Source organism: Somniosus microcephalus, chromosome 14 (genome assembly GCF_052327205.1).
Source record: "Somniosus microcephalus isolate GS21.2 chromosome 14, FLI_Smic_1.0, whole genome shotgun sequence".
Classification (NCBI taxonomy): Eukaryota; Metazoa; Chordata; class Chondrichthyes; order Squaliformes; family Somniosidae; genus Somniosus; species Somniosus microcephalus.
Window position 1 is genome coordinate 2,539,892 of NC_141000.1, and position 18,724 is coordinate 2,558,615.

Consider the following 18,724-nt stretch of genomic DNA (forward strand, 5'->3'; position numbering starts at 1 on the left):
AAGTCTGAATCCCGACCCCAATCTGCTCACCTTCGGTTTTAACTGAGGCAGGAAGGGGGGGGGGCGGGGGGGGGGGAGGGCAGCCAACCCACTCCCAGGAGGCGGGTTTCCCATTTAAATATTATAATGAGGCTGGCATTCCTCAGATTTAACCTGCATTTTAAATTTAACCGATCGGTCCCGACGGCCCCTGCCCCCCGGCCCTCTGATCAGCCACTCCGGCCCCCCCCCCCGCCCCGCTCCACTGGATCCCGATCAGTCCCTCCCCCCCCCCCCCCCCGCTCCTCTGGCCCCCAATCACTCCCTCCCCCGCTCCTCTGGCCCTCGATCACTCCCTCCCCCGCTCCTCTGGCCCCCGATCACTCCCTCCCCCGCTCCTCTGGCCCCCGATCACTCCCTCCCCCGCTCCTCTGGCCCCCGATCACTCCCTCCCCCGCTCCTCTGGCCCCCGATCACTCCCTCCCCCGCTCCTCTGGCCCCCGATCACTCCCTCCCCCGCCCCCATCCCCCCGCTCCACTTATACACTGTGCACACACACAGCACACTCTTACATCTATCACACATGTGCACACACATTTGATACTCATCTGTGCACACAGTCCAAGCACACTCACAGACATTCACACACACAAACACACCAACATCATTTGTTGCAACTTGTTAAACTGCACACTATCCAGCAGTCAGGCAAATGCTCTGATGTGTTCATTTTTTCCAACAGAGCGGTCTTGCACAAGATAAAATAGCAGATGATATTGATGACCCACATGCCTACAGGTATGTTCATATTTAGAAAATATAAAGATAAAACCAGAACCTTGCTGATATAGATGTGAAGATGTATAGAGGTGAATAAAGAGACCTACTTAAACCTGAACTTGTTGATGCAAAATACTCAACCTCTCCATGTGGGCCCCAGCAATTTAGTGGCAACCAATGTTCCCTGTAATTTTTTGGGGGATGCACGGCCCCGTTAACGGGCTGTGCGACCCAATCAAAGATGCTGCCTGACCTCCCTTATTTCCATTTCTGCGAGCATTACTTAACGCCCACATTTATTCAAATCGGGTGTAAAATGTTAGAAGTATTCGGGTTAAATTCCATTCACCGTGTGTCTGTCCAATTGCAATAATTGATCGAAATCATCTTTCAGATGAGACATGGGCGGACGTAAAAGATCCCATGGCCATGTTCGAAGAAGAGCAAGGAAGTTCGCCTCGGTGTCCTGGCCAATATTTATCCCTCCACCAACATTACTAAAACAGATATTATCACATTGCTGTTTGTGGGAGCTTGCTGTGTGCAATTTGGCTGCCACGCTTCCCTACATTACATCAGTGACTACACTTCAAAAATACGTCAGTGGCAGGAAAGCATTTTGGGACGTCCTGAGATTGTGTGAAAGGAGCTATAGAAATGCAAGCTCTTTCTTTCTTCCTTAAATCCTCCAATACTTTTAGAGTACTGTGGTTCTGCTGCATTCCCTATCTCAACTATATGTGCAAGAAAGATGTAGAACTATATCACAAATAATCTTGCAATGGATGAAGTGAGTCGCACTGTGGGAATGCTTTTTCTTTGAATTTTGTTGGTCTCCCTGCAGACTGGCAGGAGCCTGGCCTCTGCTTGCTGATACGTCAGAGCACTGTGGCTGAATGTGTGAGCTTGGCGGGATTAGTGATCGAGCCAACACTCACTGGCACAACACTGCCCAATCAGCACCTAGCAGATTTTCACCAGTCATCATTTATCTTCATCTGTTTTTTGTATATGTTTTGAAGTGAATAGCTACTGCATTTTATCACTTATCTTTTTAATCCTGCATCATATTTAGCCTTGAAAATGCTAAACAGAAGGCAGAGATGGACCTAATAATGAAGCTGGCAGAGGAAAAGAAGGCCAAGAAAAGAAGGGAACTAGATGATCTGCGAGACGAGTTTAGGGAACTTCAAACAAAAAACGCAAAGCTTCCTGAGCACGTCCAGCTCAAGAAAGAGGTAGCTTTTAATAGTTTATTATTTAACCATAACATTATTGTACTAATTGCACTGTATATAATAGGGCTGACTTTACTGCTGGGCATGGTGGGGGCAAAGTGGGGACATACCTGAGTGTAAATCTAGTGCTACGTGTTGGAAGTGTGCTCATCGGGTCAGTCTGGAAGACAGCACCAATTTACTGGGCCCCATGATGGGAATTAGCAGGAACAGGGCATGGCCAATAGGCACATGGCATTCACACCCATTGGGGCACACCCAGGAAGCAGCAGATCCAGTTTTGGCCTCGCTGCGTACTTCTGTTCATTCATTGCCTGTGCAATCATTTATCTGCTGATTAGAGACTCGAGAGCTGCCTCCCTTGCTCTGAAATTGTTCAGATCGAGCTTCATTTACAGTCATTGTCGCTGTGGCAGTCTTGTGCCTAGTTCCCCAATATCTGAAACCAGAAAGAATAAGTAGGACCCCCCACCTTTCAGGATGGAAATACTGCAATATTGCTGCAGGAATTAGATCACAGGAGACGGCATGATATTGAGACTAGAATTGGACAGGGCTGGGAAGATAATATTCCTAGTTATAGCATTTTCAGGAGGGTTCGGAAGGAATAATGGCAGTTGGTGACAGTATTAGTACATAAGTACGTTCTAGGAACAGGAGTAGGCCATTGAGCCCCTGATCCGCCATTTAATGAGATCATGGCTGATCTGCGACCTAACTCTATATACCCGCCTTTGGCCCATATCCCTTAATACCTTTGGTTAACAAAATCTATCAATCTCAGATTTAAAATTAATAATTGATCTAGCATCAATTGCCATTTGCGGAAGAGAGTTCCAAACTTCTTCCACCCTTTGTGTGTAGAAGAGTTTCCTAATTTCACTCCTGAAAGGTCTGGCTCTAATTTTTAGACTCTGCCCCCTAGTCCTAGAATCCCGCACCAGCGGAAATAGTTTCTCTCTATCTACCCTATCTGTTCCCCTTAATATCTTGAAAACTTCGATCAGATCACCCCTTAACCTTCAAAATTCTAGGGTATACAACCCTAATTTGTGTAATCTCTCCTCGTAACTTAACCCTTGAAGCCCAGGTATCATTCTGGTAAACCTGCGCTGCACTCCCTCCAAGGCCAATATATCCTTCCTAAGGTGTGGTGCCCAGAACTGCTCCCAGTGCTCCAGGTGTGGTCTAACCAGGGTTTTGTACAGCTGCAGCATAACTTCTACCCCCTTGTATTCTAGTCCTCTCGATATAAAGGCCAGCATTCCATTAGCCTTTTTGATTATTTTCTGTACCTGTTCATGACATTTTAATGATCGATGTACCTGGACCCCCCGAGTCTCTTTGGACCTCCACTGTTTTTAGCTTTTCACCATTTAGAAAGTTCCCTGTTCGATCCTTTTTAGGTCCAAAGTGGATGACCTCACATTTGCCTACATTGAAATCCATTTGCCACAGTTTTGCCCATTCACTTAATCTGTCGATATCCCTCTGTAATTTTATGCTTTCATCTACACTGCCTACAATGCCGCCTATCTTTGTGTCATCGGCAAATTTGGATATATGACTTTCTATGCCATCGTCTAAGTCATTAATAAATACTGTGAATAGTTGAGGCCCCAACACAGATCCCTGTGGGTCACCACTAGTCACATCCTGCCAATTAGAGCACCTGCCCATTATCCCTACTACCTGTCTCCTGCCGCTCAGCCAATTTCCAAACCAGGTCAATAATTTGCCCTCAATTCCACGGGCTTCTACCTTAGTTAACAGTCGCTTATGTGGGACTTTATCAAATGCCTGCTGGAAGTCCAGATAAATAACATCCATAGACATTCCCCTGTCCGCTACTTTAGTTACCTCCTCAAAAAATGCAATCAGGTTTGTCAGGCATGGCCTACCTTTCACAAATCCATGCTGGCTCTCTCTGATCAACTGAAAATTTGCGAGGTGTTCAGTCACCCTATCCTTAATTATAGAATCTAGCAATTTCCCCACAACAGATGTTAGGTTAACTGGGCTATAATTCCCTGGTTTCCCTCTCTTGCCATTCTTAAATAGTGGCGTGACATGCACAATTTTCCAATCTAAAGGAACGGTTCCTGAATCGAGAAAACTTTGGAAGATTATAGTTAGGGCATCTGCAATGTGCTCACCTACTTATTTAAAACCTTGGGATGGAAACCATCTGGTCCTGGGGATTTGTCACTCTTCAGTACCATTATTTTCTTCATTACTGTTATTTTACTTATGTTAATTTTATTGAGTCCCTGTCCCTGATTCAATATTAGTTTCCTTGGGATTTCCGGATCTTCCTCTACCGTAAATACTGACGCAAAGTAATTATTCAACATGTCTGCCATTTCCTTATTATCATTGACAATATCACCACTTTCAGTTTTTAAGGAGCCCACATTGCTCCTGACTACCTTCTTTTCCTAATATAATTGTAAACATTCTTTGTGTTGATTTTGATACCACTTGCAAGTTTCTTTTCATACTCCCTTTTTGTAACTCTTACTATCTGTTTTGTGACCCATTGCTGTTCTTTGTATCTTTCCCATTCGCCAGGATCTGTGCTATTTTTTGCATTTTTGTAAGCTTTTTCTTTTAGTTTTATGTTGTCCCTTACCTCTTTTGTCATCCATGCCTGTTTTCTTTGCCAAGTGGAGCTCTTGCCCCTCAGGGGTATAAACTGGTTCTGTATCACATTCAGTTCTTTTTTGAACACCTCCCACTGATCTTGTTGTTTTACTCATTAACAGATTTGCCCAGTTTACTGTGGACAGTCTCTGTCTCATCCCGTTGAAGTCGGCCTTACCTAAATCTAGAATCTTAATAGCTGTTTCGTGTTTCTCCCTTTCAAACGCTACATTGAACTCGATCATGTTATGATCGCTATTGGATAAATGTTCACGCACAGTTAGGCTGTTAACTAAGGTGGACTGCATTAAGGATTGCTGCAATTCAAGGAGGTGGTTTTCTGCCCTTGCAGCGCGTTCCTATGCAGAGCTAGACAGGTAGCTAACAACTTGATATCTTCCCATAAAAATCACAAGGCTTGACTTTTCTTGTAAACTTTACTGAAAGATTCTTATTGTGAAACTGAAATACAATACAGAAATGGAAGCACACATTAGTACACAAGCACATAACTGATATGCATACACAAATTTAGGTAAGCCTGAGCAACACAGTACATTTGGCACATAACTTACCAAAACACGTGGAAACACAGCTTACTGTGAATATACATTTAGCAAACTGAAAGGCATTCTCTTACATTCACTTTAAATTAGCCCTGTACATAGTGCATCAAATACAGCTACAAGTTAACCAGCTAGACAGAGAGCGAGCACTTCACGGCTAGTTGTGTAAGTTTGCTTACAGAGAAAGGTTACAAACTAAACATTTTCTGCAAAATATAGTGTACACTAATCATCTATAACATTCTCAAGTACTTACAGACAAATAGTGTCCAAGGCCAGAGCGTAACAAGAAAATAACTTCCCAGACCATGTGTCGAGCTGCAGGTCTGTGATATACAGTAGTTTACTTTACTGCGCTTTACTGCACTCTACTGTGCTTTACCGCACTTGCTAGGTACCAAATATCCACTAGGTGGCGGCACACAATGGAAATCGACCCAAATTACTCAAACCCCTGAATTAACTGGAAAACTAACATAAATTCCTAAAGGAAGGCAGCACAGGTGGTCTACTAGCACTTATTCAGGGCAACAAGAGTTTGAAGTAAATGCAGCCTCACTAGCATTACCCACACCCCAAGTACAAATAATAAAATGAAACACTTGACCAGTTAATCAGTTATTTACTGAGGGATGGTTGTTGGGATGGGACACCAGTAGAACTTCCTGCTCTTCCCCCAATAATGCCGTGGGATCTTTCACACCCACCGGAACAGACAGACATCTCATTGCAAACACAGCACTCCCTCAGTAATGCACTGAAGCATCAGCCTTGACTATGAACTCGGGTGCTGGAGTGGGGCTTGAACCCACAGCCTTTGGACTCCGAGACACAAGTATTAACACTGAACCAAGGCTTGCACTCCATACCTGCTGATACCGCTCCTCTGTTGTGCCCTGTAGCCCAGAGCCATTTAATTTATATCCCCATTTTTATTTCCCTTCCTCAGTCTCATTACCTTACATTTGTCCACATAAAGTGCCATTTGCCAGTCATCAGCTCATCTTCCCAATTTATCCCAGCTATTTGATTTTTGTCATTTTCCATGCTTGCTTTTCTTAGGATTTTGAGCTGGATCCCAAGATTCGAGAACGGATTGAGAGACAAATATGTGATCGGATTGAGTTAGTTCATAAAGAAATGGCATGGGAGCAGGAAAAGTATCGAATTGGCCTCCAAAAGCTCCAAGTCAGGTAAAGTGTTGAATGTGAGCATCAGTTTCCAAATTTTCACAACGCTATAATTTATCAGTCAATATGTCAACATGCTCGCATTATAAGTGGGATCATGAGAGAGATTTAGGGCTGGATTTTACTTACCGAGATGAGTTGGGGGCAGGACTGCTGCCTTCCGGGTTCTAGTCCCGCCCCCAGCGACGTCCGACACACAGACGCTATTTTCCCCTGATTGGCCTTGTTAAGCCCCGCCCTGTATTACAGTGTAACAAACCGTATAATAACAGTGTAACAGCGTAACTGCAAACAGTAACTGTATAACAAACAGTACAATAGTGTAACAGCATACAGTATAACAAACAATATTAGTGACAGTATAAGAGAAACAGTATTATAGTAGCAGTATTATATGAACAGTATAACAGCATTACAGTAACAGTATTAGTGAGATTGCACAGTAATAGTATTACAATAACTACAGTATTTGTATAAGAGTAACTGTATAACTATTAGAGGACCCATATTACAATATCCATATTACCAAAAAACAGTGTAACAATCAGAGTAATGCAAAATCAAAATCAACACTTTTTTTTACAATTATATTAGAAAAAGGGGGTGGTTAAGAGCAACGTGGGCTCCTTGAAAATTGATAAACGGTGATATTGTAAATGAAAATAAGGAAATGGCGGACATGTTAAATAATTACTTTGCATCAGTATTTACATTAGAGGAAGAGGATAGTATGCCAGACATCCCAAGGAAACTAATTTTGAATCGGGGATTGGAACTCACCATAATTAACATAATCAAATTAACAGTAATGAAGAAAATAATGGCACTAAAAAGTGATAAATCCCCAGGACCAGATGGTTTCCATCCCAGGGCTTTAAAGGAAGTAGGTGAGAACATTGCCGATGCCCCAACTACAGGTTGAACCCGGTAATCCGGCACCCGACGGTCCGGCACCTTCAGTGGTCCGGCACGAGGAAGGTCCTGCTGTCACATTCCCTCCCTGGGATGGGTCCGGCTCGGGTCCCGGGACCGCCGCCGGGTCAGGATCAGCGCCTGGACCGCGCAGCATCACCGACAGCTCGGCGGAGCGATGGAGCCCAAGCCCGAGCAGCCCGTGGGCGGCGGGGTCAGCGGCGGCACAGGGAGGGCAGCAGCAGGAAGAGGGGGAGCAGGTGGTGGCGGTGTTTGTGGTGACTTTCGACACCTTCAGTGGTTCGGAATTTTCAATGGTCCGGCACCGGCCTGGTCCCGAGGGTGCCGGATTACCGGGGTCCAACCTGTAGAATCTTCCAAAGTTCTCTCAATTCAGGAACTGTTCCTTTAGATTGGAAAATTGCACGTCACTCCACTAAATAATAAAGGTGAGAGAGGGAAACCAGCTAATTATAGACCAGTTAGCCTAAATTCTGTTGTTGGGAATGTACCAGAGTCTATAATTAAGAATAGGGTGACTGAACACCTTTAACATTTTCAGGTGATCAGAGAGAGCCAGCATGGATTTGTGAAAGGTAGGTCATGCCTGACAAACCTGATTGAATTTTTTGGAGAGGTGACTAAAGTCGTGGACAGGAGTGTTATTGAGAGAACTTTGGAAGATTATAGTTGGGGCATCTGCAATGTTCTCACCTACTTCCTTTAAAACCCTGGGATGGAAACCATCTGGTCAATGGGTGTTATTTATATGGACTTCCAGAAGGCATTCGATAAAGTCCCTCATAAGGGATTGTTAGCTAAAGTTGAAGCTCATGGAATTGAGGGCAAATTACTGACTTGGTTAGGAGATTGGCTGAGTGGCAGGAGACAGAGTGTAAGGATAATGGGCAGCTATTCAAATTGGCAGGAGGTGACTAGTGGTGACCCGCTGTGTTGGGGCCTCAACTATTCACAGTATTTATTAATGACTTAGATGACAGGATAGAAATCCACACATCAAAGTTTGCCGATGACACAAAGATAGGCGGCATTGTAAGCAGTGTAGATGGAAGCATAAAATTACAAAGAGATGTTAATAGATTAAGTGAATGGACAAAACTGTGACAAATGGATTTCAATGTAGGCAACTGTGAGGTCATCCACTTTGGAACAAAAAAGGATAGGTCAGAGTACTTTCTAAATGGTGAAAAGATAGAAACATTGGAGATCCAGAGACTTAGGGGTCCATAAGAACATAAGAAATAGGAGCAGGAGTCGGCAATACGGCCCCTCGAGCCCGCTCCGCCACACGGCCCCTCGAGCCCGCTCCGCCACACGGCCACTCGAGCCTGCTCCACCACACGGCCCCTCGAGCCCGCTCCGCCACACGGCCCCTCGAGCCTGCTCCACCACACGGCCCCTCGAGCCTGCTCCGCCACAAGGCCCCTCGAGCCTGTTCCGCCATACGGCCCCTCGAGCCTGCTCCGCCACACGGCCCCTCGAGCCCGCTCCGCCACACGGCCCCTCGAGCCTGCTCCGCCATTCAATAAGATCATGGCTGATCCATGTACATAGATCATTACAATGTCATGGACAAAAAATAATCAAAAAGGCTAATGAAATGCTGGGCTTTATATCTAAAGGACTAGACTACAAGGGTAGAAGTCATGCTACAGCTTTACAAAGCCCTGGTTATACCACACCTAAAGTACTATGTTCAGTTCTGGGAACCACACCTTAGGAAGGATATATTGGCCTTGGAGGGAGTGCAGTGCAGATTTACCGGAATGGTACCCGGACTCCAAGGGTTAAATTACGAGGAGAGATTACACAAACTAGGGTTGTATTCCCTAGAATTTAGAAGGTGAAGGGGTGATTTGATTGAAGTTTTCAAGATAGTAAGTGGAACGGATAGGGTAGATAGAGAGAAACTATTTCTGCTGGATGGGGAGTCTAGGACTGGGGGCAGAGTCTAAAAATTAGAGCCAGACCTTTCAGGAGTGAAGTTAGGAAACACTTCTACACACAAAGGGTGGGAGAAGTTTGGAACTCTCTTCTGCAAGTGACAGTTGATGCTAGATCAGTTGTTAATTTTAAATCGGAGATTGATAGATTTCTATTAACCAGAGGTATTAAGGGATATGGGGCAAAGGCGGGTATATGGAGTTAGGTCTTGGGCCGCCATGATCTCATTGAATGGCGGAACAGGCTCAAGGAGCTAAATCCTGTTCCTATTTGTTGCAATAACAGTATAAAGTAGCAGTATTATAACAACAGAATTCAGTAACATTATAGTAACAGTATTAGAGTAAGAAAAAGAAAGGACTTGCATTTATATACTGCTTTCCACTCCCAGAGTACTTCGCAGCCAGTGTATTCCATTTGAAGTATAGCTCCTGTTGTAATATTGGCAAATGCAGCAGCTAATTTACACAGCAAAGGTCCCACAAACAGCAATGAGATCATTTGTTTTGGTGGATGCTGGTTGATGGGCACCATCCCCTCCGTCCTTCTGCCCAGAAGCACTCAGTTGATAAAGGTGCTTTTGTCACCTTCATAGCCACAGACAAGGCAGTACCCTGGATGGAAAGAGGTTGTGAGTTAGGTTCCAACAGCTGGCATATATCCGTCATGGTGTCAGAGGGAAAACGCAGCCTTCTCAGACACTGCCAATGGAAAAATCCAGGTCGGAGCTCTGTGACCTGAACCCTATGACGCAGACACCTGTGTCGGGAGTTACCTGCATGCGTGACGCCTCAAAGCACAGAAACAATGCAATCCCCAGAGGGAAGTCCAGTATTTCACTATGCAAAGGTCCCTTTAAATTCTCAGCAAGTTTTACAGAAAAACCTCGGATGCAGCCACTTCAAAGAAGTGAAAGTGGCTCCCAGCTAAAACAGTGTTGCAGTATCACTCCTGTATGATCTTTCACCTTCCCAATCTCCTCCTACCTGTGTGGCAAAATGCAACCTCCGCTTCACCACCTGTACACGGTAAGTGGATGGAACTCCAGGGAAATCTTGGAGCACGTTTGGCTGTGGCTCCCCCTCGCCAGCAGACTGAACAAGATCACAGTAAGGGTCACGGGAGGGAAACTGCTGCAGCCACCCCCACCCCGCTTGTTTTGCTTATCAGACCGCCTCTACACAGCCCAAAAATAGGCAGCGTGCTTAAGGAAAATCCAGACCAAAAATGTGTAACAAAAACATGACGACAGGAAGTCAAGTTGTGCACGTAGAAGTTAGATTCTTAATAAGACACAGATAGATACATCAATAAAAAATAATTGCCAAGTTAGCTGTTGATGTGTCCACAGGTTTCGAAACGCCGTAGAGTTTGACACGGTCGTTGTGCATTGTTTCGAAAGTGATCACAAGGTGTCAACATACCGGGTAACATCTTTGTCTGAGAAGTATTACCAGTTGAAGACTGACATGCTGAGGAGGAGCCTGCTGCAGTCTGGCCAGAGAAGCATAGATGACCTTTATAAGGAAAGCAAAGGATCAGGTAGAGTCCTTCCCAGGGCCAGAGACACCTGTACATTTGTCAGCTACTTATCTTGTCTTTTTTCTCAACTGCCTGGGGAAATGAAATGATGGTCCATCTGCCCTGCTGCGGCACTCAGTCTGCTACACCCTTTTGGATAGAATTCTTTGAATCGGCTCAGAAATGTAACTATTGGTCACAAACAATCGGTGCTTATCTCCAGACTCTGGTTTAAAGTTGAGCTTGACTTATTTCGCAGTGTCCTGTGATAGAAGTTGTTACAAAGAAAAGAAAAAAACATCAAAAACTCACTGTAACCAATTTACAAAGCAAAAGTAGTTTATTGCACCGCGCACATCCTATAGTTAGCAATTTGAATCGGAATTTTACAGCACCTCTCCTTTTCAATTTTTATATCACAACTGATTGTTATGGTCGCTGTTTCCTAAATGTTCCCCTGTCCTTGCATTGCCTCCTTGCCTCACTTGATTTCCTGGCACTAGGTTCAGCACTGTCTCCGTTCTTGCTGGACCAAGAACAGGCTGATCTAGATAAGCATCATGGACACATTGTAGAAACCACCTCTGCTTTGCTAGCAAAGGGTTAATCAGATGAGACTGCTATTGATTTCTCTTTATATTAATTTCTTTATGTTAACTGTGCCCTTTAACTTTTCAATTGTAGCTGGTCTCGCTAGCAGCTTGATTATCCCTCTAACATGGATAGATTCTGTAACATAACCAAGGGAGTTTGTAGGTGCAAGTGGGTGTGTAGACAACATGGCATCTTGTAGGCTATTCGTCTTTCAACTTCATAGAGATGCAGGAGAGGTGTTATATTTTTATGATGGTTAGGTGTCTGTAAAGTTGAAGGTGGCAGGAAAGGGTTGTATTAATTAGACATATAGGCCTAGAAATTCAGTATAGCCACTTTTGGGGCGGTAAAGTCGGGCGGCCGCTAAAGTTTGCGTCCGCCGGAAAGTGGAGGCCACTTCGCCGATATTCAGTAGCTTTGGCCAAGGAGTTTGCTCGAGCACTAAAACTGGCGATGCACGGCTATCTTTAGGCGCTAAGCCGGCGGTGCAGACTGATACCGCCGAGGCCGGGCGCAGCGCAGGTGCGGTCATGTTTTGATTGACAGCAGACACCCTGGCGCCGGCCAGCTCTTAAAGGGGGAAGGGTCGACTTGGTCTGCTGCCACGCCCTGGATACTGCAGCCCTCCAGCTAGGCCTAAACACTGCTGCTGGAGAGAAATAGCGCCAGGAAGGATGCAGAGGGCCCGTGAGCGAGCGCAGCGCTTCTCTGCCCATGATTTAAAGGTGCTGGTTAGGGCTTTGGAGAGGAGAAGCCATATCTTGTTCCTGGACAGTGGCAAGAAGCCTCCCACCAGGGTGTACAGGAGAGCCTGGAGGGATATCGCCCAGAGGGTCACAGCCACCTGCGATGTCCCCAGGACTGGTGTCCAATGCCGGAAAAAGTTTAACGACCTCACTCGGATTGTCAGGGTGAGTACCCTTTCCAGTGTCCTCCTCATCCTTGCATGTGCACCTCACATTATGGGCAAAGGGACCTCAAAGGCCTAATGGCCAGCCCTCATCCAGCAGCTATGGCACTGGCATGAACATCAATTGCACTTTCTGCACTTTACACACTGGCCAAGCTATTTGACCATGGGAGGCAGTGCACACAACAACAGGGCACCACACTGGCCAAGCTATTCGACCATGGGAGGCAGTGCACACAACAACAGGGCACCACACCGGCCAAGCTATTCGACCATGGGAGGCAGTGCACACAACAACAGGGCACCACACTGTACTTAGAGGCCGTCCTTTCTCTTGCAGGCCAAGCTGGCCCAGAATCTGAAGAGCCGGACTGTCACCGGGGGAGGCCGTCCCCAGTTCCAGCAGCTCAGTGACCTGGAGGAGCGCGTGGGTCGACTCATGGGTGGCCGGCTGATTGGCCCCGTTGCATGTGGAGATGCCGACCCTGTGCTGGGCCCCAATGGTAAGGACATGACCTTTTGGACCTCTCTCGTTCCCCTTGCACTTCAGATCTACATCCTTTGCCACTGTCCGACCAATGCGCAGAATGCCACCACTCATGCCTCCCTCGCTGACGCCCTGTCCTCACTCTAAAGCTACTCTTGTGCCTTCCTGCTTTCAGCTGGTGAGGAGGAGGTCCCTGAAGCTGCGAGTGTCAGCCCCTCGGAAGAGGAGGACGAGGAGGAGCAAGAGGAAGGCGGCCCATCGGGGGAACCCTCATCCGCGCCAGGGGATGGCAATGGAGGGGACACGTCTTCCCTGGAGGAGAGCCAGGGGGAAGTGTTGCAGGGGGGTGTAGCTCCTGTGCCCAGTGGCATCCAGCCACGCGGGAAGGGTCAGGCAGCTCGGCTGCCTTCTCCCCAGAGGGGGCAAGTGTTGCAGGGGAGTGTAGCTCCTGTGCCCAGTGGCGTCCAGCCACGCGGGAAGGGTCGGGCAGCTCGGCTGCCTTCTCCCCAGAGGGGGGAAGTGTTGCAGGGGAGTGTAGTTGCTGGGCCCAGTGGCGTCCAGCCACGCGGGAAGGGTCGGCCAGCTCGGCGGCCTTCTCCCCAGAGGGAGAGTCCGGCCTCCAGTCCGGAGTCGGTCCTCGCCCAGGAGGTGCGCCTCCTTGATCAAATGTCCGCGGACGCGGATCGTCGGCACACCGAATTCATGGGGGTTGTGGCACGGTTGCCTGAGGCCATCGAGTCCCTGGCTCATAGTGTGTTCGATTTCGGGGCCTCACAGGCCAGGGGTTTCGAACAACTCGCGGCAGCACAGGCCAGGGGTCTCGAACAATTCGGGGCAGCACAGGACGCAAGTCGGGCCGAATTGAGGGCAGCACAGGACGCGAGTCGGGCCGAATTCAGGGCAGCACAGGACGCGAGTCGGGACGACTTCAGGGCACAGACCAGGGCAGTACGGGCACTCACTGCTGCCACACTCGCTGTGTCAGGCAGGCATCGCCAGGGCACCCGCCGCGCTGCAGCAGCACAGCGGTCTGGCCTTCACCAGATTGCTGCGCTTGCTGCAGTGCCAGCCCGGCCGAGTGCCAGTGTCTCAGGCGAGCAGCGAGCGCCTGGCATCAGCCAGCTTGCCCCCATTGCTGCAACCGCCACTGCCACTCCCCCAGCGAAGCTGCCACGAGCTGCTGGAGAGACTGATGCTGCCCAGCCACAGCTGCAGCAGTCAGCAGCCGGCCCCTCGAGGGCCAGAGCTCGTCTAGGCCGACCCCCAAGGGCATCTGCCGTCACGCAATGTGCCCCTCAGGAGCCTTCCCCCAGCCTTGCAGCACCCACAGGGCCCAGGTTGAGGCGGAGCAGCAGGTCGGCCAGGGGCCGGAAAAGGCTGGACAAGGACTCGCCCTCTCGGCACACAAAGTAGAGTGTGTTGGCAAATGTTTTTTTATATGGGGGTGGTTGTGTTGTCTATGGGGGGGGGTTCTTTTGGTAAGGCCGAGGATGAAGGCCATTTGGATGGACAAGTTTTGTTATTCCTCCCCAGGTTGTGGGAGTGAGATATGTTTTTGACTGTTTTTTGGGGGTGTTGTCTGTTTTTGGGTTTCATGTGGGAAGGGCCCTGAGTTTGTTCAATAAAGCTTTTTCTTTATTCAGCTTGTCCATGTGTGATGTTTCAAGTGGTTGTTGCGTTAACCGGCTGAGGGCTTGCGGAGCGGCTGCATTCATGTGCCTTCATTGCCACAAGCCATTCCCTGACAGGGGGCCTAGAAGTGTCGTTCAATAAGCCGCCGACGGACGGCCCTTGGACCTTGTGGCTCCCTCCTGGGCTGGTACTCCTCCTCCTCCTCCTCCTCCTCATGGTCCTCCTGCTCGTCCTCCTGAGGTGGTGGTCCAACGTGAGGTGGCAGTGCCTGAGTCCTGCGGATAGCCAGGTTGTGCAGCATGCAGCAAACGACGACGAACTGGGAGACTCTATCCGGCGAATACTGCAGAGATCCGCCGGAGCGATCCAGGCAGCGGAACCGTTGCTTGAGGACGCCAATCGTTTGCTCTATGATGTTCCTTGTGGCTTGATGGCTTTCGTTGTATGCCTCCTCAGCAGGGGTCCTGGGCGCGCGGAGCGGGGTCATGAGCCATGTACACAAAGGATAGCCTTTGTCCCCGATAAGCCATCCTCTTGGGGGAGGCTGTGCCTGGAACATGTCAGCCACAGTAGTCTGGCGCAGGATAAATGCATCGTGGCTGCTGCCTGGAAAGCGGGCATTGACAGCTAGGATGCGCTGCCTGTGGTCACACACCAGCTGTACATTGAGGGAATGGTAGCCCTTCCGGTTGCGGTAATCCTCGGCATTGTCGATAGGTGCCCGCAAAGCCACATGCGTGCAGTCAATGGCGCCCTGCACCATGGGGAAGTCGGCGATCCTCGCAAATCCGACTGCACGCTGCTCCTGCCTCTCTAGGGTCATGGGGAAGGAGATGAATTGGTGTCTCCTTGTGAAAAGGGCATCGGTGACCTGCCGGATGCAGCGATGCACGGCGAACTGGGATATGTTAGCTATGTCCCCAGCAGCGGCTTGGAAGGAGCCGCTTGCATAAAAGTTCAGAGCCACCGTGACCTTCACTTCCACCGACAGAGACGTCCTGCACATCAGCTGTGGACGCAGATCTCTGTGAAGCAGCTGGCAGATCTCTGCAACCACCTCCCTTCTGAAGCGCAGCCTCTTAACACACTGCGCGGCAGTCATGGTGAGATAGGACACCTGCTGGCGGTATTCCCTGAGTGGGTAAGGCCTACGTTGCCGACGCCTGATGCCCCCTCTGCGTCTAGGCATGGCTGCCCCTCTCACACAGCGTCTGCGAGCCCTTCGCACATAATGCTGGAACTGAGGGTTGGAACCCCATGCAGCCCCCATAATATACTGGCAAACAATGAAATCACAATGAGGCAAATTTCCAAGCTCTGGCCAGAAGCCAAAAATACCTCTCCTATGTTGGGCCAAATCAGTAAGGTCTCTTCCTTGGTCTCTGTCCAGAAATCCGTTGCAGAAAAGTCATTGCAGCAAAATGGCTGGCCTTTATAGTTCAGTGTAAGTGCCCTTTAATTAGCGCTCCCCGAGGCCCGCAGGGCCTCTGCTGCGTTCCACTTCACAGTTCTTAGCACCGCCACACCCACATTGGGCGGGCGCGACTGAAGTTCCGGTTTGGGGCGCACAAAGGGCTTTGCACGACGAAATGACGTCATAAGTTGCGCGCGCAGCTGAGCGCACGCAAACACTTTGCGCCGGCGCTAAATGTCTACTGAAGTTGGGCGTAGGCGCAGATCGTCCTGCGCCCGGCCGCTAAGTGCCTAGCGCTCGAGATCTACTCCTCCTAAGGCGCTAACGGCTGGCGAACGCAACTGAATTTCTAGGCCATACTGCCTAGGGTGATGGAAAAGTTTATCGGGAAGCCTTTGATAGTTCATGAATTTCTGTAACTGTCTTCAGCCTAATGATTTGATTGACGGAGTTTAAACTATACCAAAGTTAAGGAGTTGCAAAACGTTATTGATAAAGGGCTATGAAAGGAGGATGAGGTAATGCTGAGACATAACAGGACTGAAAGAAAAGAATATAAAAGAGTGGGTGAGACCTGATCAGCCTTGAAAATTCTTTCAAGCTCAAAACTGTTAACGTCTGTGAAATTCTCTGGTAAACTCGCAAGGCTTTGCCACAAGTGCTGCTGTTAAGTGTATGTTTAATTATTGTCACTAATAGTTATTATCATAAAGCTTAATAAATCTTTGAATGTCTATCTGTAATGCTGTGAACCCTATTATTTTGAGGAGTAACTTATAAGTAAGAAAACCCATCCTCTAACAACTTCTTTGCCCCAGTCATTACATTCTTGCTGGTAGAAGTTTGGAATTCTCTTCCGCAAACAGCAGTTGATGCTAGATCAAATTTTAATTTTAAATCGGAGATTGATTGCTTTTTGTTAACCAAAGGTATTACGGGATATGGGCCAAAGGCAGGAAGATGGAGTTAGGTCGCAGATCAGCCATGATCTCATTGAATGGCGGGACAGGATCAAGGGGATGACTGGTGTCCTCCTGTTCCTGTTTCCTTTTCCTATTGCCCCAGTCTATCTCTAGATAATTAAAGTCGCCCATTATCATGGCCCTGTTGTTCCTGCAATTTTCTTTAACTTGTCCACATATCTTTTCCTCTGTCTCTTTCCCCCTGTTTGGTGGTCTATAATATACTCCCAATAGAGATTCCTTAACTCTAACCACATAGATGTAGCTTTGCACCAGCTCCTTTATCATCCTTACATTCTAGTGCTATGAGTGGAGTATTTGATAACACTGCCATCTCGCTTGCCTTTTTTCCTACCCTTTCCTTCCTGAATATTTTGCAACCAGGAATGTTCAGTGTCCCATCCTACTTCAGCTGAAACCATGCCCCATTAATTAATTATATCATAACCCCCCATAGCAATTTGTACCTCTAGCTCACCAATTCAATTTGCAATACTTCATACAAACTATTCAAACCTGCCTCTGTTTTTCTTTTAATCTTTCTTACCCCTTAATCCTTTGATTTCCTTTCTGCTTCTTTGTTTTCCCCTTCCTCTTGTTTCAACTCCCTCCCGCTATTGCACGAATTACTGTCCCAGTGAGGACTCTAGTCTCAGCCTTGTCTCGGTCAAGCACGTCTATCCTGTGCAGACCACTTCTGTCCCAGAGCCTGTTCCAATGTCACTTTTTTTTTGCTGACTTCTAGTCTGCAGTTAATGCAGCACTGATCAGCTGCGGTTTGGATGGAGCAGGGAAGACGTCCATCTTTACTGTGTTTCTGGAGCAACCCTCTTGTTCGGAGCCAAAGGTTGCCATGTTACCTCATAGTCTGCCCTTTTGATGGGCCAAGGTTACTACTGCAGGCCCTGTGACCCGCTGTTAATGGCCTCCCGTGTTTAATGTTGAGGTTTGTGTGGCAACTTCTAGTGACGGGGAATGGATAGTTCCGACTCTTTGTCTGATTCATTGTTGCTCTACTCTCTTTAGGCATTGATAAGGATTTGACTGCGGAACAGGACATAGACGTTGAACTGTTGCGAGGTTCACAACACCAACAAGCAAAGATGAATGTTGGATTAAGACAAGCTGAAAGATTGCAGAATCTGATCAGTAAAGCAGATAAAGCAAAAGCCAAGATTGACCAGAGGAAAAAGGAATGGCAAGAGCTGTGAGTGATGTTTTATTTCTTTTAACTATTCAAATGTTGTTGGTTTTCAGTGAGGAAAGTAAAGTAAACAAGAGTGAAAACTTTACCCAGCTTACTGATGCCATATTCTAATTATATATATGTGCATGTAATCGATGTGCATCCCCAATTTCCGTCGCTCCATCATTGGCCTTCAACTGCCGAGGCCCTAAACTCTGGAATTCCCTCCTCTCTATCCCCCTTTGAGACGCTCCTTAAAACTTATCTTTTTGACCAAGCTTTTGGTCATCTATCATAATATCTCCTTATGTGGCTCATGTTGGGACGTTTTACTACATTAAAGGCAGGATATGAATTGGAGTTGGTGGTGTTGTTGTAGTGATTGAATTGAATATAGTTGACTCCTTTTTAAACATTCAATAGTCAGTGATATTAAATGATTAGTGATGGATGATTTAATGGCATTGCCTGTACATGTATATCGAGCATCATTTTTGTTCTTAATGTATTTCAGGTGCTCTTTGCGTTATCCTTTCTCACCACACACGGCAGTGCTCTGTTGTTGGGGTGCAGAGGAGGATATCATTGAAATGACTCTGGGGCTTTTCCATCCCCTGGGCACATTTGAATATTATTGGGGGCAGAGAAATTAGTATTTCAAATTCATCAGCTAGAGACAGCCGTCTGTAATCTGGTGCCCTCACCCTGAGTATACACGAAAGAAGCTGCGACTGTCCTTCGGGC

At 47.6% G+C, this 18,724-nt stretch overlaps 1 protein-coding gene across 1 annotated transcript in view; it reads left to right on the plus strand.

Annotated features, from left to right (window-relative positions):
• cfap44 (cilia and flagella associated protein 44) overlaps positions 1 to 18,724 on the plus strand; it is a 209,912-nt gene that overhangs the window by 126,486 nt on the left and 64,702 nt on the right. Inside the window, exons 18-22 of the mRNA XM_086006122.1 lie at positions 723 to 778; positions 1,836 to 1,998; positions 6,270 to 6,400; positions 10,626 to 10,816; positions 17,821 to 18,001. Coding sequence (XP_085862248.1) covers positions 723 to 778; positions 1,836 to 1,998; positions 6,270 to 6,400; positions 10,626 to 10,816; positions 17,821 to 18,001 — 722 coding nt within the window. The remainder of the gene's footprint in view (positions 1 to 722; positions 779 to 1,835; positions 1,999 to 6,269; positions 6,401 to 10,625; positions 10,817 to 17,820; positions 18,002 to 18,724) is intronic.